Source organism: Perca flavescens, chromosome 5 (genome assembly GCF_004354835.1).
Source record: "Perca flavescens isolate YP-PL-M2 chromosome 5, PFLA_1.0, whole genome shotgun sequence".
Taxonomy (NCBI): domain Eukaryota; kingdom Metazoa; phylum Chordata; class Actinopteri; order Perciformes; family Percidae; genus Perca; species Perca flavescens.
Window position 1 is genome coordinate 27,059,346 of NC_041335.1, and position 22,710 is coordinate 27,082,055.

At 39.8% G+C, this 22,710-nt stretch overlaps 1 protein-coding gene across 1 annotated transcript; it reads right to left on the reverse strand.

Moving 5' to 3' along the window:
* Positions 1-1,915: 1,915 nt before the first annotated feature.
* On the reverse strand, positions 1,916-22,516 carry gldc (glycine dehydrogenase (decarboxylating)). Its single transcript, XM_028577694.1, has 25 exons — positions 22,039-22,516; positions 21,783-21,861; positions 17,718-17,853; positions 17,129-17,293; positions 16,824-16,901; positions 16,441-16,588; positions 15,775-15,971; positions 15,523-15,619; positions 15,230-15,335; positions 14,733-14,872; positions 14,063-14,143; positions 13,557-13,654; positions 12,656-12,740; positions 12,505-12,546; positions 12,072-12,214; positions 11,158-11,233; positions 8,810-8,935; positions 8,044-8,193; positions 7,095-7,207; positions 6,855-6,996; positions 6,030-6,141; positions 4,940-5,035; positions 4,188-4,360; positions 3,884-3,964; positions 1,916-2,435 (listed from the first exon to the last, which is right to left on the reverse strand). Exons 1-25 carry the CDS (start codon positions 22,324-22,326, stop codon positions 2,295-2,297), a joined length of 3,093 nt encoding a protein of 1,030 aa, XP_028433495.1. The 5' UTR covers positions 22,327-22,516; the 3' UTR covers positions 1,916-2,294.
* Positions 22,517-22,710: the final 194 nt, after the last annotated feature.

Sequence of the window (22,710 nt, forward strand, 5' to 3'; positions counted from 1 at the left end):
AAAGTCATAGCATAGTATGTCACAAAAAAGTAAAAAAAAAAGTCATAGTGTAGTTTGTCCATAAAATGTTATAAAAAGCCAAAGTCTAGCATTTCATAAAAAATGTCAGTCATAGAATAGTATTTCATAAATTTAATTAAAAAAAAGTCATAAAAAAGTAATGTCATAGTATATGTCTTTAAAAAGTCATGGTATACCATTTCACAAATATGTAAGAAAAAAAAGTCATAGCATATTTCATAGTCATAGTATGTCACAAAAAAGTTTAAAAAAAAGTCCTAGTGTAGTCTGTCATAAGTCATAATATAGTATTTCATAAATATAAAAAAGTCCAAGTATAGTATGTCATACAAAATCATAGTATAATATGTGATTAATAGTCATAGTATGTCCTTAAAATGTCATAAAAAGTCATGGTATAGCATGACATAAAACAGTCATAGGATAGTATTTCATAAAAAATTTCAAAAAGTCATTATTTCATAACTGTCATAAAAAAGTCGTAGTATAGTATGTCATGAATAGTCATAGTATAGTATTTCATTAAAATGTCAAAGATTCATAGTATAGAATGACATAAAAAGGCTGAGGTCCTTTGGTGTGTGCAGGACTCTGTTAAAAACATTCTAGATTAGGACTCTTTGGTTGCATCTGCAATCTTTTATGCAGTAGCCTGCTGGGGAGCTAGGAGCACAGAGAGATACAGGAAAAGGCTAAACAGACTGGTGAAGAGGGCTAGCTCTGTTCTGGTCTGCCCTCTGGACACCATAGAGGAGAGGAGGATGTTAGCCAGGCTGGCATCAATCATGGGCTACACCTCTCACCAGCCCTACATGAGACAGTGAGTTCCCCGAGCAGCTCCTTCAGCAGCAGACTGCTGCACCCTCAGTACAAGAAGGAGTGCTACCGCAGGTCCTTCATTCCAGCAGCAGTCAGACTCTTTAATGCAACATCATAATGTAGCACTGCAAGCTGTTTCTGCAATATGAGCCATCACTGGACAATATGCGGCACTACGCTTTATTTATCTGTCGCCTCCAACTGTGCAATATTTCGTCTTTATTCATCCACATATCGGTGTTTATATACACTCTTTATAGAAGCTTTAGTGTGTAACTAGATTTCTTACTATTATAACAAATTTTATTTTTTACCATTTCTTATAATGTATATTTTTTTCCTGTCACCTCCGTGCAATATTTCATTTTATTCATCCACACCTTACTCATCTATATATGTTTATATACTGTCTGTTTATAGCTGTGTAAATATTCTTGATTTATTACCATTATAATGTATTTCTTTTCCATTTCTTATACATAATGTATTTTTTTCTTTTGAGCTGCTGTAGCACAGGAATTTCCCCAGGGTGGGATTAATAAAGTCTCTCTTCTCTTTTCCACCTCTTGTGATCAATGTTGTTAGTAGTGTTCCATCAGCCACCACTGGATGGCAGTGTTGACTAAAATAAAAAAAACTTTAAACCTGTCATGCTGTTTTACTGTAGTACAATTTACCTGACTTCATATAAAACACATACAGTTTAAGACAAACATTTATTACAGAATTATTTTTCTACAGAAAAAAACAACAACTTTAGATTAGAAAAGTATTAATTTTAAATTAAGACTATCACCTACTTGGTCAACAAATGTCACAAAACATGAAAACATTTTCATACAACAGATGCAAAATAACAAAAGCCTACAATAAACTACCTCACGTTTTTGAAGAAAAAAAAAAAAAGTCAAAACTATTTTACACAACAAAATTGAGGCACCAAGGGCATTTTTATAGATGTTGGGAGTCTAGACATTAACTGTACTCAACTTAAAATGCAGTATTTCAGAGTTCCTCAGTGACCTCAGTGTCAAAGGGTGCAATTATTTTGCCACCTAAAAAAAAAAAAAAAAAAAAGCAAAAGGTTGCACTTTTGGTCCATTGGAACAGTTTGAATAGGGAAAAAACCTGTGACCCCTGTGAAGAGTGTGCGATCAGAGATGAAGCCCGGTCCCAATGTCCACCTCAGACTTGAACATTCATTTGTAACAAGTCAGCTCAGGGGCGGTTACATCAACAACTGCTTAAGAGCTCTCTTGCAAACTTTTTGAGCCCCAACTTAATACACTTCTGCTTAAGGAAATGTACCCACAATTCATAGGGAACCAATGTTAAAAACAGGGATGACCAGGGAAAGTCTAAAATCATCTAATATAGAGGCAGTTATTCCGTTAGAAAGTGAGCAACAGGTTTTAGAGCTCAGGCAGACATTGGGACTGGACCACAGGGAGCATCTATGAGGAAGCTCTCTTCTCCTCGTACGGAGACTCGTAGGCCTCCATTGGCGGGCAGGTGCACACCAGGTGCTGGTCGCCGTAGATGTCGTCGATCCTGGAGATGCTCGGCCAGAATTTGGTCTCTGGCCTAATGAAGGGCTGAAAAGTGAGAATAAAGTCTTTTAATGGGGGTTATTATGCTATGCAGATATTACATAGTGATTTTCTGGAAGGCATTAAAACAGGGTTAAATTAAGTTGTTTTTTTTAAAGTAACAAAATCCAAAATAGTTCTGAAGTACACTGTAATAATTGGAATTTGAAGAACTTCTTAATCGGATTTAAAAAAAAAGGCTTAGTGCTTGTTTACCCATATTACAAAAACCAAAAATTTCAATTTACAATTATATAAAAACTGAGAAAAGCAGCAAATCCTAACATCTAAGGACCTGGAAGGAGCCATTGCTGCTTGAAAAGTAAAGCAAACTATTAAGTGATTATCAAAATAAATTGCAGATTTATTTTCTGTCAATTTTCTGTGATTGGTTTTGAGATATCTGTCTAAGATTTTCTCCACCCCATTTATTCAATTAAAAATGCATTTCTGTCTCCCAGTACTTTTGTACTTCCCCAGCTTAACGCTTATGGTGATTTTCTGTGATTTGTTGACAATAAAAAAAAAATTATAAAAATTGCTTAACCTTTAAGTTGGAAAGATTAACATGAAACTAATAAAATAACAAGGAGTAGAGAAAATTGATGCAGGCATAGAGGTACACACACACACACACACACACACACACACACACACACACACACACACACACACACCCCCTAGAAATCTAGACGCACCCTAGTGGCAGCAAATTTAATTTGCAGCCACGGGGGCCTATAGGCACTCTCCGTGCGAGCTGGAAAAACCAAACTCTAGTCAGGCCAATCACATCATGTATAGAGTCGGTGGGCGGGCTTATGGCTGCTGCTGCTGCTGGGAACAGCGGTGTTCTGGAAGACTTGCCGGGGATTTCCACCAGATGCGGAACGGCTCCGAAACGGCTGCGGAGTCATTAGGTTTTCATTAAAGTCAATGTGTGCATTTCCACCGGTTGCATAACGGCTGCATTCCGACTTTGTTCAGAAAAGAACAAAGAGCGGCACAGAAATTATTCTTAAAAAAAGTAGTGTGTTCGGAGTTTTGCCGACCGGATACGACAAAAGTTTAATCTACCAACTAGCCCACCTACCTTCTTCGTTGCTCTGCCTGGTTGTAGCGCTATCCTATTGCATGCAGAGGGAATTTGAAAGACAACCGTTTATCCCGCCCCTCGGATTGAGCTCCGTCAATGGTGAGTTCCCAGACCCAACAGCTTGATGTGGGTCTGGCTAGTCAGGCTAACACTAGAGAACTTTTCCGCTTCAGTCCCCCTACAGGTTGTCTCATTGGAACTACAGCTACCCGATCTGGCAAACTTGCATAATGTAATGGACAATTCCGCTTCCAACCTGTAGGGGGACCGAAGCGGGAAAAGTTCTCTAGTGTTGCTTTAATACACACTCCCTGCTGCAACTTTTCAGTAGTGCTAAAGACTGAAGGATGAGGACACTCACCAAGGGGAAAGCAGCGTGCTCCCTGGAGTATGGTCTGTCCCAGTTGGAGGATGAGATGCAGGCCAGAGAGTGAGGGGCCATCTGCAAACACACATGCAGAGCTTCATATAAGCTGCTCTTTTCACATTTATCTGTGTTTTTTGCCCCCAACTGTGCCTGGAAGGGTTAGGGTTAAGGTTAGGGTTAGGGTTAGGTGCCTTGAAGGCAGCGGTCACAGCGCTGCCTGGAAGGAGCAGTTGGGGGCAAAAAACACCATCAAGCTCTTTTCACCTTATACAAATCAAGCTGCCAGTAGCGTGCCTACCTTGAGCGGGTTGATGCGGGAGTCCATCCTTCCCTCCTCGATGTCTGCGATCTCCTGTCGGATACCTAGCAGGGCGTCGCAGAACCGGTCCATCTCGGCCTTGTCCTCCGACTCTGTGGGCTCGATCATGAGGGTACCAGCCACCGGCCACGACATGGTGGGTGCATGGAAACCTGGACTCCAGCACAAAAATCAAAATAAGAAACAATTCTATTGGTTATAATAAACTAATTTCTAAATTTGTGGGGGTTCAAGAAAATGTATGATCCTGTCTAGAAAAATGCACCAACAGTTGCAGAGCGCTTCTACCAAATACGGGTGTGTGGGGAGGGGATCAATACAGCTTAGTGTTGCAATATTTTCCGTGGCAATACTGTACACGCCAAGTATCTATTATTATATATGTGTTGGTCAGTTTGTCTGCTTGACAATCCCATTTTGCAGCAACAACATTGAAGTGAAATGAACAAACAGAAATTCATCTTTTTAGATAAAACAGATGACGACAAAGTTTCCTTTTGGGGACATAATTTGAAATTGGGGAAAAATCTGAAGGTGGAAAAAAGGTAATAAATTGCAATATATCACAGAATATTGCACTATGTTTAAAATCACAATAATATTGTATTGTGACATAAGGATCGTGATGAGATCGTATCGTTAGGCCTATGGTCATTCCCACCCTACCAAATACTGTAGCATATACAGCATATTTTGTATCACAATTAAAGAGGAATGTAAATAAAAACTACCGTAATCCTGCAGCCTCTTGGCCACATCAACAGCCTCAATGTTAGCAGTCTTCTTGAATGGCCTCACATCCAGAATGAACTCGTGGGCTACAAATCCTGTTCAGATCAACACAAGAACATGAAGGGAGAGCATTTTAATATTTGACACAAGCTTTTTGTCTTTGAAAAATTGACTGCGGACATGTTTGGAAGTGTAGAGAGTAACCCGTATTTTCCGGAGGCGTCGCGAACAATCGCTGCCATTCAAGTCAATGCATGATATTCCACGAGTGGTGCCACGGCGCGTCCCTGAAGCGGCTCTCCGCTCAAGATAGACGCGCCAGGTGTATTTTCACACAAGCCGTTCAGACAGCCGGACAGGAAGTGAAACAGCGAAACTATTAGGGCTGTGCTCGATTAAAGAAATTCTTAGTCGACTAACACTCATTCAATTGTATCGACTAATCGATTAGTTGATTTAATCGACAGATCTGTAAATCTGAGTTTCTCCGCAAAGAGTCATGCAAAAGCACCACTTTCATTCTTGTGTTTACTAGAGATGTGCTTGTACGTTTCTTGGAAATAAGTCATTCAGCATGAAGAAAGCATCAAACATGACTAATCAACTAAAGAAATCTAAGTTGACTAAGACCAAAACGACCGATTAGTCAACTAATCGACTAAGAGGGAGCAGCCCTAGAAACTATCCAGTCAATTTACCAAAAGACACCCCCCCCAATAACGTTTGTCTCCTCTACAACACCACGGACAATGAGAGATTCATCTTGGAGGTTGAAAAACATAATACGACATCAATCTTTTTTTTTTTTTTTTTAAGGACAACACCAGAAAGAGAAGGCATGGAGTTTTACTCCAGGAGTGCTTGGAGTGGAAGGTAGATACTAGCTTAAACACATGATTGTTCTGTAAAGTACTTGTATAAACTAAATCTGCGAGTTGGGCAACAAGACGCTCCGCTGCTAAGACCTCCCGGTGTGGTATGGCGCGTGGCGGAGGACGGAACATAACCGGAACGCAGCAGAGACGCGACAGTGGAGAATCCGAGTAAATCAGCATAAATTAATAGAAATGAATGCTTTCACAGCCGTACCTTTCCTGCCCCTGAATAGGACCTTATAGTGACCCTCCAGCCTCTTGGCCATGTAGTTGGCATTGAGGATGGCCACCTCTGTAGCGTGACGCAGTCCTTTGGCTCCCATCATCTATAACACAGAACACAGGAGTGATATTAGCAGTCATTTTCACTGATTAAATGAAGGCTTTCATTCAAAATTAAAAAAACTTCCAATGGACATATTTATGTAAGTAACACTCAGAATTAACTTCCTCAGTCATCCAGGTCACACAATATCTAAAAAGTACAAAAGTAAAGCCAAATGGATTTTAGCGTTTTAGTCTTCAAAACTAGTGGTGCCAATAAGAGAAGGCCAGCTGCTTCACTTAAAAGTTCAAAATGTGCACATTGTCAGCAAAAGGTGTTCTAAGCGACACATTCAATAAAATAACTAGATGTTGACAGCACCATCCTGACATTCCTTTTATCTCCAACTTTAGTTCATGTCACTCGGACATGAAACTCACATGATGCCCAGCTGACTTTAACGACACTTACCTCTGTATGTGATATGTGAAGAAATGATTGGTAACAGGAAATAATTAAGACAAAAGAGCCGTGGTATTTCTAGAGAACAAACAAAACTTATCAAAAGTATTTTTACAAATTGGAGATGGGTATTCCCATTTTTTTTTTTTCCTTGTTTCCAAATATTTCTCCACCCTGCTGTCTGTGTGCTTTTGCTACAGGTTTACTTTATGTCTTGGGTCCTTCATGCTCTTTGGAACCAAATTTGTGAAACATTTTGTGACGTCTTGTCAGGATCACAAAACAAGAACATCACTGATGATCTGTGCTGACCTTGATGTAAGCCCAGGAGATTGGCAGGATGGCGCTGGAGCCCCAGGGAGCGGCGCTGATGGTGCCCAGCGAGTTGCTGGTGTTGCCCGAATGCATGGGAACCACCGGATGGCTGGGCAGGAAGGGGGCGAGGTGGGCCTTCCTGATGAAGAGCAGATTGATTGTGATATATTGTTAAATTCAAGGGTCTTGGATACTGTCCCCTTCAGGTCCAATAATATTACCAATATTCTGACTTACACTCCAATCGGCCCCATGCCAGGTCCTCCCCCACCATGAGGGATGCAGAAGGTCTTGTGCAGGTTGAGATGAGACACGTCAGAGCCATAATCTCCAGGGCGACACAGACCCACCTGGAATAGAAGAACAAGGAATGGCCAGAATGTGACTATTCACCCATAATGGTTACCATTTCTACTTTTAAACCAGATCGCCGATTAGGACAGAAAAAAAAAAAAAAAAAAAAAAACTACTACCATCATTTGGCCAATGGTAATTTCACACCATATAAGACTGAAAATTTGGAGTGAAGAATGCCTAACCTTGACTTTACTGACTGATGCAATCTACAGCTTAAATCAAGGCTCTTACAGCAGGAAAATATGTGTGCAACAGATAATATTCCAATTATTTTAACTAGATGAGGACATTATAGTTTAGATCAGAACCCTGACATGAAAGCCAGTTGAGATTATTTTAGTTGTAGCTTTACTAAGTATTGGGAATTTTAAATAAAAACATGACATGTACAGCATACAGCAGAGTATTAAGTGTCCATATCTTGCACAACTCTGAGAAGCAATAACACAAAACACAAGCAAACATCTTAAGTAATCTTATAAAAAAATATTTGAATATCTAAAGTAACCTCAGATTCTTCTTTTAATTTGCTCTGCCAAATCATTTAAGAGTTGTGTGACTGGGAGCGAGAAGGGGCTGGGTCTGTAGGTCTGTCAGTGATTGGTGGAGGTGATAATGCGGTAAAAACCATCACCTGCATATTACAGAGACCAAAGGTTATTCAATTACAGCATGATAACACACACACACACACACACACATATATATTGCATAAACCTTTCTCCTATTAGCCTACAGTTTTCACAAGTAATTGTTTACTTATGTAACATTTTAACATCACAGAACAGAAACCTTTTGTAATTTTGCACTGCCGTTTTTTTCCTCTCACCTGGGCGTTCATGTTGGCGCCATCCAGGTACACCTGGCCTCCGTTCTTGTGAATGAGATCACATACGTCTCTGATCTGCTCCTCAAACACGCCAAAGGTGGAAGGGTAGGTGACCATCATGGCTGCCAGACTCGCCTTGTGTTTATCCACCTGAAAGAGGGCAGGATTCAGGAGACAACATCATTATTACTAAAATTACATTATGGAGTGTTGGGGATTTACACCCAAATTTGACCTGGAACATAAAGTCACAGCAACACCTCTTGGTGATTTAGTATCTTTACTTTAATTCAAAGCTGCCGTGTTCTTTTATGAACTCTTATAGTGATCCGCGGTGATAGCGAGCACTCCAACGCAAAAGACTGGATTTAAAATTTCATCCTGGCCATTTACGGACAAGTGTGACTGGTGCTCCTTATTGATTTAAAAACACAAACAAATACTTTCATATTGTATATCCCTACTCGTAAAGGGGTACTCCAGCTATTTAGCACTACACTATTAAAGTTAAAGACCGATTTTCTTAAAAGAATGATCAAAATAAGCAGATAAAAAGGAGCAGTGGCTGGGATAATCTGACTAATATGGGTCGAGGTCTAAAAACACTGGATCCTACAAATAAATGTCTTTCAAAAGCCAAATTCGTAACAGACTCTGGTAAAGGTAAAGATATTCTCAGACTTGACAAAGCTCCTTTTACAACATTACACAGCAGCTCTGATCCTATTATGTAAAACCAGTGGAATGCACACAGTCTGGCTCTCACCAGCGCATTGAGGTGTGCCATGTCAATGTTGCCATCCTTGTCCACCTCCACCACCTGCACCTTCATGCCAGCCATCTGAGCGCTCGCTGGGTTGGTGCCGTGGGCTGACTTGGGAATGAGACAGACCTGGAGGTGAAAGGAAAGATATCAATGTAGCAGGACAGAGAGAGGGGCATGCTCCATTTAATGCAACTATATGAACCATTTTGAAATGCCATTTGATAATAGAATCCCAATCTGTACATCATTTGGGAAAAACATGGTAGTTGCCAAGAAAAAAAAAGAAAATCATCCTGTACAGCCTATGTCCTATTTTGTCTCTAATTGTTCTCCAACTGTGTTCATCATTCTGAAAGTAGAACAGAAAATGTTGAGGACTCATTTTCACTTCTGCCACCTAAAAAAGAAGCAAAAATTGTCTACCGTTACTATTTTTAAGTTACATAACATAGATAGGGTAGGAATTTGGCGTAAACAGCATTAATGATCTTGAAACCTATGTTTAATAGAGTGAAAAGAATCAATGGCAATATTTCGCCATTAATATAACTTTTTCGCCATTGATTGGCCAGTCCAGTAAGAGAGACTGAGGAGAAATGACCCAAAGTTGAAGTTAAAAACCTAAAAGATTCAGGGCTTTTGAGAAAGCATTCGGGACTGGAGCACCAGAAGCCACCCCATTGCTCCGCCCCTGCTTTGACCAATGATATTCCAGTATCCATTCAGGCTATGACTGCAGAATGACCTCTCATTATCCAAGAACAGCAGAACAGAACATCCTCATGTTAAGACTACAATAATCTCCATGAGTGAGCTTGAATCTTATGTGGCTTTGAACAGAACGGAGACCTAAAGAAGTCATGAACATACATTTTAAAGTCAAAATATATTAAGTTAAAAATCAAAAACAGTTTAAGTGGTGGTCTGGCCTTAGTAAATACTAGAATAAACTGTACAATATTTATATTTTAAATGTCTTCATACAAAAGGAGTAGGGCTATTAATGTTTTAGTCAGTGTGGGGGAATGTAACGGGCCAGCACCCACCACTGGCACCAATGAGTAACCTGCCAGCAGGTCACTAATTGATTTTATCCCTTATTAGGGCGACACCTCGGACATTTTGTAACACAAAAGGAAACTGGGAGACTTAGACCTGTGGGTGGGGAAACATTGACAAATGACTGACTGGAAAAGCACTGCAGAGCATGGCACACCAGTGACCTGCAGTTCTCAAAGTCTTAAAAAAATCTCCAAATATGGAATCTTGAAAGCAGGTAGCCTTTAGTGGGGTCAGAGTGTTTTCAGCCCCTTTGTTTGCACAAATGGTTGTCAGTTTGGACCTTGACTGTTTCAAGGTATCAGGCCACTATCTAAAAGATGTACTTATGAGGGAGCCATTAAAAAACAAAGGCCAATTTACAGCACAGGAAAAATACTTTAGTCAGCCAGTCATTAATCTCTGGGGGTGTCTTATCTCGCCTTGTCCTCGAGCTGCTGCCAATCAGCACATCAGGAATGAATTTCCATAAAGGAATTTCTAACCATAATACCTGCAACATGATCATCTGAAAAGTGACCTATTGTAAACTGGAAACAATAAAACAGAAACTCGTGCCGATAGGGTTTATGTACTTCTGCTCTTTAAATCAACCTCTGTAATTAGGTATTTAGTCAACATACTCAAAAGGAACTACTGTTGAAAAACTATTCTTTGATATCAGCGCCGTAACTGTGAGCATTAAGATGGACCATATGTCTAAGAATAGCAAAGAAATTATTGCTTTTAGAAGTGCTTTAATCTTCTTGAACAGGTTTATTTTGAATCAGTTTGTACACCAGCTCAGGCTTCATACATTTGTATTACTCTTGAGTTTCAGGAGCCTCTTTTAAAATTGGGAAATACACTTATTTGAGTTAGATGATTAGACCGATACCACTCTCATGTCTGTGCATCAAATGTGAAGCTACAGCCAAGAGACTTTTAGCTTAGCATTAAGATTGGCAAACCTGGCCCTATCCAAAGGAAATAAAATCCACCTACAAGCACCTCTAAAGCTCACAGATTAACAAGTTATTTCTAAGAAGTTGTTTGTTTAATCTTTATGCTGAGATAATAAAATCAGCTGCTAGCTGCACAAACATAAGAGTGGTATCTATCTTCTCAACCCTTAGCAAAAACCAAGTATTTCCCAAAATATTATTCCCAAATAGTATATTTTTTCTCTAAATTGCTGTGGGACACTGCATATGTCATATATAAATCCAACTTGTGTTATTTAATCTTTTCAACTTCCAGATTACATAGATTTTCGGTATGACTGCAGTCTAATTAGGCAGCACACTTACACTTCTTGAGCTCTCTCCCTTTGAGTTCAGGTAGGCTTTTATGGCAGCCAGGCCAGCGTATTCTCCCTGAGCACCACTGAAACACAAGGCAAACACACCATGGTCATGTAACTCACACACTCTCACACACACACAAAAGGTCAAAGACCAGTCTACAGACATTACCAAAAGGGGAGAGACAGATGGGATGAAAAGCTAGCTGCAAGGCCAATGTCTCCAGGCCAATGTAGCATTATGTGCTACTCATAAACCCTCTGCTGCTGATAAAGTGGTGATAGACAGTAGAGGTGGGCGTGTGCTTTATCAGCTGAAATATGAAGCATGTAGTTCCTAACATTTGACTACTGGATACTGACTAAAGTTTAAAACCAGCTTCAAAGTCCCAGACACAAAGGGAAAGAGCTCACACCTGTTCTCGTTTCCACTTATCTACCATCAGTCGGAGTACCATCTCAAGCTAAGTACACATGCATAGTAATAATAACTAAGACAGATATAAAGATCCATTTTACCAAAAGGATAACAGGATGTTAAAATATTGAGTAAATGGTGACATATCTGTAAATTATGCATCAATTAAGTCACATATTACAGGTATACAGACAACCATAACAGTTGACCTTCTACAGGATGAATCTTTTTTTTTTTTTTTTTTTTAATTGTGAAGTTATTTTCATTATTTATAGAAGGGGCAAATGTACATTTTTTGTGTTTTTGGCAGGAAAATGCCTTAAATTTCTCTGGAGAACTGCCTGGAAAGGGAAAGTTAAATTAAGCATCTCTTTACTTTTGTGAACAATGGGAAAAAATGTTTCAGAAATAGACATCAGAGACTAATGCTTGATGGGTTGGTGTTGTGTCCACCTTGATACTGGTATATGCAGATTTGTGCTGCAACAAACGGTGAATCTCACCTGTTTGGCTGGAAGGAGATGTTATCGTAGCCTGTCACCTCACAGAGGTCCCTCTCCAGCTGCCTGAAAAGCTTCTGGTAGCCTTCAGCTTGATCCAGAGGCACAAAGGGGTGGATGTTGGCAAACTCCCTCCAGGTGATTGGCTAAAGAAGAGATAGGACAGCAGTGAGCCAGAAAGAATGCAACTTTCCAAAACAACTTCATGTTTAGCTTCAATGTCCACTCTCAAAAAGCAGTTTAAATAGATCCGATGATTACAAATAAACCACCTCCATTACAACGGAGCAGCTCCATTCGCTAAGGAAGACCACAAGATATGGCTAAAAGCTTTGGGAAACACCAAGAGGGTGGACCATGCAATGAGAATCCGAGAACTTCACATAAGTTTTGAAAATATCCAATTTGTTCTGAAGATGCATCTTGAATTACTCACCATGAGCTCTGAAGAACTGTTAAGCTTCATGGTGCAGGACCCCTAAAGAAGAAAACAGCATCAGCACCATCACATAACTCACATATGGCATGGTATTCAGATTTGCAAACAACTGAAATTCATATCTTGTTTGGCTGCAGGTAGTACTAACCAGTGGTATCATGCTGTGCACTAGGGAGATGTCCTTGTTCTCCAGGCGCTTCATGTATCGCACAATGTTGGTTTCAGAGTGGTAACTGGAGACAAAGATTAACCAGAAGTAGAGTTAATTGGCATATTGTTTCCAACATTTGGTAGGTCACTAAATTAAAGCAAAATTAACACCAGTAACCTGCTTACTAAGTGCATTAGTAGGAAGTTTGCGCAAGTATTATGTCAGAGTAAAAGGACGACTTAAGACATTAGAAGCCCTGATAGACGGATTTAATGACACTAATAAAAAGATTATGTTTCACCTTTAGCAGCCAAGAAAAAATCCCTTTTAGCCACTGAGGCTGTCATTGTTGAAAACCCATTTCCATTTCTACTGCAGAAATAATGTGTTGCAATGCTCGAAACACATTAAAGCTATGCTTACGCAGGAACAGCACATTCTTTATTTTAAATAATAAAATCAAGCCAGATCTTGGAAGAAAAAAAAAAGTAACACCAGCTGCCTGTTTATTAAGAGAAGAAGGGGCCAATTACATGAAAATGGAAATGTTTTTGGACTATTACATCATATACTGATTTCCGCATGCAGCCAAGAGTACTTAAAATGCTTTGAAGAAAATCAAACAAACCTGTTTCTAATGCCACAAATAAAACATGTAACACCAGTAGCTTCATGTCAGACAAATAGAGAAAAGTCTGAGCACCACATTTTCGTCAGTTATGTAATGTTGTGATTTAACATCAGAGGCAAGTGCAACCATTCAATGAATATGGAAAATCAGATTCTGATATTTGTAGCCCAACATGTCATTAAGACATAATTGCAGTGCAATTTGTTATCATTGTCATCGTGCTACCATTGTGTGCTATAGGGTTGCAATTTAACTGAGAATACCAACCTGTTAAAGACCTGGTGCGTGAGGTACTTGCTTGTCCTCTTGAATGGACTTCCCATGATCCCCTTCACCCGCTCACCCATCTTCTCAGCAATCAGCTCCTAAAAAAATAAATAAAATAAAAATAAAATTTAGTATTTCTGGGGCGGCCTCTAGCTCACCCAGTAAGAGTGTTCGCTCCATGTTGGCTGAATACTGCAGCTGCCCGGGTTCAAATCCAACCTGTGGCCCTTTGCTGCGTGTCATCCCCACCTCTCTCTCCCCTTTCATGTCTATCCACTGTTACTATAATAAAAAAGGGAAAAGCCCCAAAAAAAGAATCTTTTTAAAAAAAAAAAAAAAAAAAAAACATTTAGCATTTCAAAATTAAAAGCAGGTGGAGTTTTACTTTAAAGCTACTAATAGAAAATAAATACAAACTATGCAATCCTGATGCGGACACAGATGAAGCTGAACTGATTTAAATGACAACAGATAACATAAATCATGAGTGAAAACCTTCAACATACAGCTGAAGATTCACAGCCAAAGACCCAGAGCAAGTCATCCAAGTCCCTCTCAGTCACCATCTCATCCAGAGACACACCCAACTGCAGAGAGAAGGAGGGATGAAAACAATTAAAAATGCCTCGGACACTCAAGACTCGGTCTTAAAATGGAATGTTCATCTATTATGAGCATATTAAAGTTAGAAAGCAATGAAAACATTTCATTATCTGTATACAATTATAGTAAGTGCACAGCACTAGATGAAATAAATTAGATTTTACCTAAATAAAGTCTCTGATAGATAGATAGATAGATAGATATAGGTCTATTACTTATTCTAGGAAAGAGCTCTTCATTAATTGACAAAACCCTTTGACACTTGTTTATTGTATTGTAATATTCTGGCGCCATGTGTCACTGTTTGTAGTGCATCATGAAACACTGTAATGCTGCCGTTATGGATGTTGATGCTGGTGATTTTGTGGTGTTTTTGATGGTGTCATCATGCTGTAGTTGGTGGTGACATTTTATGTTGCTATATCACTTTGTGAAGTTACCCTGCGTTGCTAAAGCTATGGCAAAACATTGGTTGTAAATGCTGTCCAAAGAATGTTCCACCCCAAAGATCCATTTCTTTGGGAAACAGTAAACAAACAGTGCACTGCTTTTTTCAGACCATAACGTTCTCACCACTCCTTCAGTGTAGATTCTTAGGTTTATCTGCCTCTGCGCGGCTCTCTCAACAATGTCTTTGGCTGCCACGCTACAGTTAATCTTTAGAGTGTCGAAGAACATCTCACTGTGCAGCCGGTGTCCTGCTCGCTTCAGACCTGAAACAAAGTGTGCGGTATGAAAGTTTTCTTTAGATGCATAAATAACTGAATAAAAGGTGTGTTTATCTATTGATGCAAGTTAGAACTGGACAAGAAAATGTTCTGCATTTTCCCCAATATGCATGATGTAATGCAATAATGACGTATTGGTCTCTGCTCAGTCCTTCATTGGATTATTCTTCCACAGTGTGTCTGATGTAGTCAATGTCAACAAACCTTGAAATTATGAAAATGAAGCATGCACTTGTGTTGCAAATACATGTCCCCAAATGGCAGAGATGACTACGTCCAGCAGTTGTGGTGCTGCATCAATAACAGCTTGATTTCAAATTGAAAAACAAAACAAATATTTACCTTCAGCAAGGATCAGAGCAGCATTGTGCGTCCTCTCAGCGATGTGTTTGAGTCCCTGAGGACCATGATACAGTGCGAACATAGCTGCCATGTTGGCCAGCAGAGCCTAGGAGTCAGAGGTTGAACAGGGATGAAAAACATAAAAAAAAAGATTAAAAAAAATTTAATCTTGATTGCCAGCAACTAAAACTAAATACACACACATTAATTCACACTCACACATTTGTTTATTTATAAAGTGGAAATGATTTAAAAAAACAAACAAAAAAAACAAACTGCGAGTCTGGTTATACCTGTGCCGTGCAGATGTTGCTGGTTGCTTTGTCTCTGCGAATGTGCTGCTCTCTGGTCTGCAAGGCAAGCCGATACACCTCCTTACCAGCTGCATCCCTGAAATGTGAATGTACTTTTATGATTTAAAATGTTCCAAAAGGAAGCTTTTGAGTTTCCTCCATTCGTTTTGATATGAAACCCCCATCATTTTCTAATATGTACACAAAACTTCCCTCCAAGTTATTATGACAGATGGGTGTCTTTTTCCTCACCTGGTGACTCCAACCATTCTGCCAGGCATCATCCGGATCAGGTTGTCTTTAACAGCGAAGAAGGCAGCATGGGGACCCCCGTAGCAAAGAGGAACCCCAAACCTCTGGGAGCTGCCCAGTGCGATATCGACGCCAAACTCCCCAGGAGGGCGCAGCACACAGAGGGCCAACAGATCTGTAGCACAGCAAGCCAGGGCCTAGAAATGGAGAGAACCAGGGTATAACCATGTCAATGGACATAGTTCCGCTTCAGTCATTAAAAAGAAAACTATTCCGACTAATCTGTAGCAGCTGGTTTGCAGTTATGACACATATACGACAAAGATGAGCACTTCCTGTGGCACAACCAAATCTTGTTGTTATGCACATCCCACCCCTCCTTTAAAGCTCTACAAAGCCAGTTATTCGCTATACTAGTGTCATCAGTATAAAACTTTAAGCCAAGCTGCTGTGAAAAGTGGAATCTGATCTGAATCTTCCTTGATACACCTTGAGAAAGAAATTTGGAAACCGGACATGGACAAAGTGAAAGTTGCAAACTTTCACTGTAAGATCTTGTGCCTTTTTTTTTTTTTTTTTTAATATAAAGTAAACACTAAATTGCAGAGTAGCCTGAAAGCAGGTCTGTTATGCTTTTACTTGTTTTTGTGGTGAAAGCTCTCTTACCCCTCCCTTGTGCGCCCAGTCCACGAGGGCTGTGAAGTCTTCCACCTTGCCATCAGTGTCCGGATACTGGAAGAGAACACCGCTCACATCATTCCCACTGAAGTCCATCTCATGAGGAAGCTTCAGCACGGTTTTCACCCCGATGTAGCTGCAACATTACAGTGAAAACTTAGAGGGGTACTAAGAACTATAGGTACACATAATGGTTTTAAAAAAAAAAAAAAAAAAAAAAAAAAATTAATTATATTATTATATTATATAATTATAATTAATTAATTAATTAATTAATTAATACAATAAGAGGTTTTGTTTTTCTGTTAACCCTATTGATTTCTTTATATGGAGATTCTGTGTGTGGGGGTGTGTGTGTGTGTGATACATACTTGGCTCTGGTCTGCACTACAGCAATGGTCTGGGGATGGCAGCGTGGGTCAATGTAGAAGTTTCTTCTTTTGTTCTGTCTGTAAGGAGTAAAAACAAATAACTGGTCAGATATGCATGCAAGCTTAGTTTCTTATTGTGGCCAAGATGCAACTTATTCCCAAAGTGTAAAAGTTATTATCTTAAATTCATACGATTTGATTCCATTTCGCAACACAATCTGAGTAGTAAAGATTGTTCTCCACACGACCGCAAAGATTGTTCTCCACGTGACCGTGTGTGAGACGTGCGATCAGTCTGTAAATACCTGTGGCAGAGCTGCATGGCCTCGGCCGCAGCCGTTCCCTCGTCAAGCAGGGAGGCGTTAGCCATAGGCATGCCGGTGAGGTCACAGATCATGGTCTGGTAGTTAAGGAGCGACTCCAGGCGACCCTGAGAGACCTCGGGCTGGTAGGGCGTGTATTGTGTCACCCTGAGAACAAGACAGACACAATGAAACAACAGAGTGAGTTTGGGCATGAGGACAATAGCACAAAGTTGGTGGCATTCAAGGAACCGAGAAGGAACAGTGGAATGCATTGTATGTCTCTACAAAGTCCCAACCCCCGGATTTTGGAGAGGAAAAAAAAAAAAAAAAAAAAAAAAATGGATGGCTGATTTAGATCATTTTTTTCAGCAGAACACCAGATCTCACATGAGTCACAAGCATAGACCATTAAAAACCGGTCACAAGGCTTCCTATTAAGGGGATGCTATTCTGCAGCACAGCAATTAAGCTTTAAATGAGTAACCAGACTAGATGAATAAACATCATTAGTTATAGAGGAAACGAGCTCCCTGCCCTTTCAAATTTCCTTAAGGTTTCTAATAAGGGAGGGTCACCTGAGGACACTCACCAGCCTGAATTCTCCAGGAGATTACGCTGGATGGGCGGTGGTACCAAGCAGCTGTAGTAGCCCATGCCGATGTAGGACCTCCACACTTTATTCTTTGATGCAATCTTCTGTAGAGTGTCCAGAATCTCACTCTCACCTGTAAAATATTTAAGTTGTGATTATAATTAGATTTTTTGTCTTTGCTTTATTGGACATGACACTACATGGTTGGATGACATAACAATAGAATGCAAAAAAACCAAAGAGATTTATCTACTGATTTTTCTATACCTACTGCTTATCAGACAGCAATACTAGTACAAAGCAATATTGGATTTACAGGATTTTTGACTTAATGAAGTAACTTGATTTTTTCCCCAGGTACTACGCGCATTTCTTCAAATTCACTGGATTCTCTGGTTATATATTATGTGTTTCTTAATTAAATATCCAGGAACTTTTCTACATCACAATATAATGTATTTCCCAATATACAAGAATACATTTTATCCAAATCACCCACCCCTACAATGGTGCACCACAATTAAGTTACAGTTTCTTTGTCAACGTAATTACTAAAGTCTGTGTTTAAGTGATATAAAATTACATTTATTAAGCAGCGTCTGACCTCATGTTATTTTCTTTCTTATACATAAAACTACACTACAAAGTTTGCATTCCTGAAATGAATAACATGTCACACAAAACATGCCAAACAGTCTAGTGAACAGCACGTTGTCTCTCATGTGAGCAACTGTCTGACTGTATAACTTATACGATAAAATGAGATCAAAATAGGTTTTATTGTAGGTAGGAGGGTTCTTTGATAATGTGTGGCAGCTCTAACGTATTGCATGCCACAAACAGTATAAAACAACTCCTCCCTTAATATTTAAAAAAAAAGTCAAAGTATATGCTATAAACAAAAAAAAATAACAAAAAGGATAAGAAAACAATGCACATACAAGACATGTTTTGTCCATCTCAGGAGCAAACCCCAAGACACGGACTACCCATGGTTTCTTTCCCGATGGACAGTTATTTTGCCTCATTCGCCGGTGCAGTAAGGAAGCTCTGCCAGTGCACAACCAACCACTGAGATTCCTCTGGCCTAACTAGCTGCCTAGCAACTCCAAGGAATGGACAATACTGCCCGTCTGAACCGAGAGCCCCAACTACTCCTGCTATTGAAAAAGAAAGACACCTCTAAGTCTTTGGTGGTGAGAGGGACTGTAGCCAGTGTACAAGTAGATATTTACAGCTTCTTCCAAAGGCTAAACGCTGCACATTCACATTCTGGAGGTGGTGAATCTGCCAAATTCAGTAGAGAAAATAATTCAGTGATTAAGGATTATCAACAGATTCAGGATGAGTCGTTAACGTGCGTGCGCGTGCGTGCGTGTGTGTGTGTGTTTCAGTAGAGAGGACTGCTTTCCCATGGTCCCAGTTCTACGGGGCAGCAAAAAAAAGCCTGATTCAGAACCATCCAGGACGTCTATTGTTGGGGAGAGAATCCCTCGCTGGCTTTGCAAAATGAAGCCCTTCAAAAGCTGAACAAGCAAAAAAACAGCACTGCCTCCAGTTTGTTCCTTCAGCATGGCTTGTTGCATTATGATACCTAACAGAGTCAGAGGAGGTGCTGACACAAGGGCGGATCAGAGGTGATATGGAAACTACCTGAGGATTTGTAACTTTGGTATTTTTACAAATCTTTTCTAAATGTCGGATTTTCCAGTGGATCTCTGGTGTTCAAGTGGACTGTCTCAGGCAAATAGTCTCACATTGCAAGACCTACGTATGTCCAAAGTGCCGTGTCAGCACTGGAGTATGGTCTGGCTACACCCACTATTTATTCTTGGATAGGGAAAAAAAAAAACCCGCTCTGGCTTGTTTGTATTTCTTTAAACTAATCACGGCGCTAAGCCGCGCTAGCGGAGATAGAGATTTTCAGGCTTTATCCCAGCAATGTACATCTGTTGAGCCAGACTACAGGCAAATTATTTCTACTGTCAAATCAATGACTCAAGTTAATGGTTGCACAGTCACGCAATATAGAGTCATGTCAGCATTCCATCGTACATAATCCAACACAAGGTTACAAATATGTAAGAAAGTCTATACTAGTGTTGGATTATAACTCAATATTATAATTTATTGATTTTAAGTGGTATTGTATTGTGACATGATTATATTTCGAGCTGAAACATCCATTAGTCAATCAACGTTAAATTAATCACCAACTATTTTGATAATTGTATGTAATTTTGTCTGGCAAGAAAACCCAAACGTTGCCAACTTTCAGCTCCTCACTCGTTAAATTTGATGTTTTTTATAAATCAAAATACCTTTTGAGTTTAGGGCCATTATTCAGACAAAACAAGCTATTTTAATCCCCATTCTGGGCTTTAGAAAATAGGGACAGGCATTTTTCTCTATTTGTTTATACCCCCAAACTTTTTTTTATTTTTTTTATTTTACCAGGGAAATTAGTCACATTGAGATTACAATCTTTTATACAAGTGAGCCCAGGCCAAGAAGGCAGCACATAGAGGATACAGTTTAACAGACATCAAGTAACAGACAGGGATGGACAGCAATAATAAATAAAAACAGAAAAATCACATTTTAAAAACAAGCGCAGACATGTTTATATATTTGATTTAGGTAGGACTTGAATTCATTATGTGAAATAAAAACCTGCAGTTTTAGCTGATTTTGCAATTCATTCCATGAAGTTGGAGCACTGTAACTAAAAGCAGTTTTCCCAAACTGTTTTAGTTTGTGGAACATCATACAGTATCTACTTGATTTTAGATTGTATTCAGATTTACTAGGTGCAAATGGTTCATGAATTACAAATGGTTCATGAATTACAAATAGTTCATGAATTACTTGAAAACATACTTGGCAGAGTAACTGATAATGAAAATAATGGTTGGTTGAAGTACTTATTATTTTGTTGCGTTTTACAAAATTCTGCTGATTTCAAGCCAACTGTGATTAAAAATGGAAAAAATTAAGCAACATTTTTTTTTAAGTTGTATCTTGTGTAATACAATGGAACAGATTTCATCGCATTGATTGTTTTGAATGTGATATTGCATATATTTAGGATATCATGAGATGTACTGATACCATTAAAGTTCTTAGTTTTGCTGAGATGTTGGTTTCATCCATGCTGCCAATCACTGTATTATTTTCATTTTGCACCTCAGCACACTTAAAATAATCACATCATAAAAACACATTAAGCCCTCCTCCAAGAAGGAATCCATTTACATTTGGAAACATACTATTATGTTGTCAGTCATCATTTATTCATCTTTTACCAGGGCTGACAGACATAAAAGCAGCTGTTTTTACAGATGGGTTATATGCTATCTGCTATGCCAATTTACTTGAATTAACTGCCTAATCTCTTCCATTGTTTACTGTAAATCTAATCCCGCCTCATTTCTGTCTTTAGCTTGTGTTTTTACTAAAGGAAATACGACAACACAAACTCGTTTAACAGGAAGACTGCATGGGGCTGACACATAGCCTTCTGCATAGGGCGAAAGAAAGAAAAGAAAAAAAAAAAAACACATCCAGGCAAATCTCCATGCAAAAGTCACCTTATTAGGAAGCCCATCGGCTGTGATGTAACGTGAACGCTGTAACCAGATTGAACTGGACTTGGGACCGGATCTCAAGGCTAAACTTTACACTCCAGTTGCCATCCTATGAGCATCGGCTTCCCAACAGGAGATTGGTGCCGCTCGCCGAGTTTCGCAAAAACAACTCCAAATATGTTCAAAGGAAGACTTAACAGGGAAGAGCGCTTCGCGGCACACAATAGAGGTGCAACCTACATTCCAGCCACTCACTTGGCTTCATTCAACTGCCAGTTTAATGTGGGAAAACCTCATCATGCAAAAATAGCTGGAGACGAGAGAGACGGTTATACATTCATTTTGATATAAAGTATTTTAAATCGGTTTAGGCACAATTGCATCGAGGTTGATCATGCAGTCTTTTGCCACATGGAAGTCACATAAAGATGGCATTATATCAATAACACATATATTCAAATGAAGATAAACTTACATATTGGGTCATCCATTTTCATACTCCGCTGGATACGGATGGAGGATGGAACGGTGTTTTCGATCAACTGGTCGATAGACTGCGAGAAAAAAAAAAAGCATTTTAATAAACAAAAGCGCGCAAAAACATGGCTGGGAATACCGAATAATATCAATATACTGCTCATAGCATAGGTTATCATGTTGAAATTTGGTTTAATAAAATGGAAAGCGTGTTGTGTCTAATTTTAGAGGGGGCGGGCGTGAGTAAATCTTACCTCGAGTCCCAAAGCATCCAGCATTTCTCTCTTCTCCCTCTCACCTGGACCAATGTGCCTCTCTGCAAAATCATCGTGTCTGGGTAATATTCTTTCTATCTGTCTGGAGGAGACGGCTGCAGACGTCCTCAGACCCCGGGCTGCTGTTGGTAGGGATGCACCGCTGTTTCGGATCCTGCACTGAAGTTTCCAAACCACGCGGCTCTTGTCAGTTAGATGCCTGCACGGTGCGCTGGGATTCACCGACTTGGCCAAGAAGATCCCCCAGGACTTGGCGCAGCTCTGCATCTCTAAATCACTTAGCAAGACAAGTCTGCAGAAACCGGTTTAGTCTTTTTTTTCCTCCCCTCGCACGGAAGAGTTTTTCCCCCCACTGAGACTGTTGCGATCCCTGCAGCAGACTCTGCGAACTCCTTCAAACTGCAGTTTATACAACTGCACAGTTGCACAAGAGCGGACCAATCAGAGTGGAGACGCTGTGTGACGCAGTGACGAGCCCCGGTCAAACAGCTGCTAAACTTTCTCACGTGCCCACCGTCCACTGTCCAGAGGAGGGAAAAAGTATCACAGACATATTCCAGGAGCAAGACACAATTTTAAAGTCCACAGTGAGCCCTCACAGACTTTAGTTCAGGTCAAGGTGTGCTGAGTGTGAGAGCAAGAGGCTGAAAC

Bases quoted from the DNA above. Each gene is read 5' to 3' on its own strand.
- gldc (XM_028577694.1), bottom strand. From the start codon at position 22,326: ATGCAGAGCTGCGCCAAGTCCTGGGGGATCTTCTTGGCCAAGTCGGTG. The intron at 15,972-16,440 runs GTAAGAGAGCTT...CTCCATTTCTAG, and splicing joins ACTGGGCGCACAAGGGAGGG to GCCCTGGCTTGCTGTGCTAC. The intron at 15,336-15,522 runs GTATAACCAGAC...TCTGACTCCTAG, and splicing joins GCAACATCTGCACGGCACAG to GCTCTGCTGGCCAACATGGC.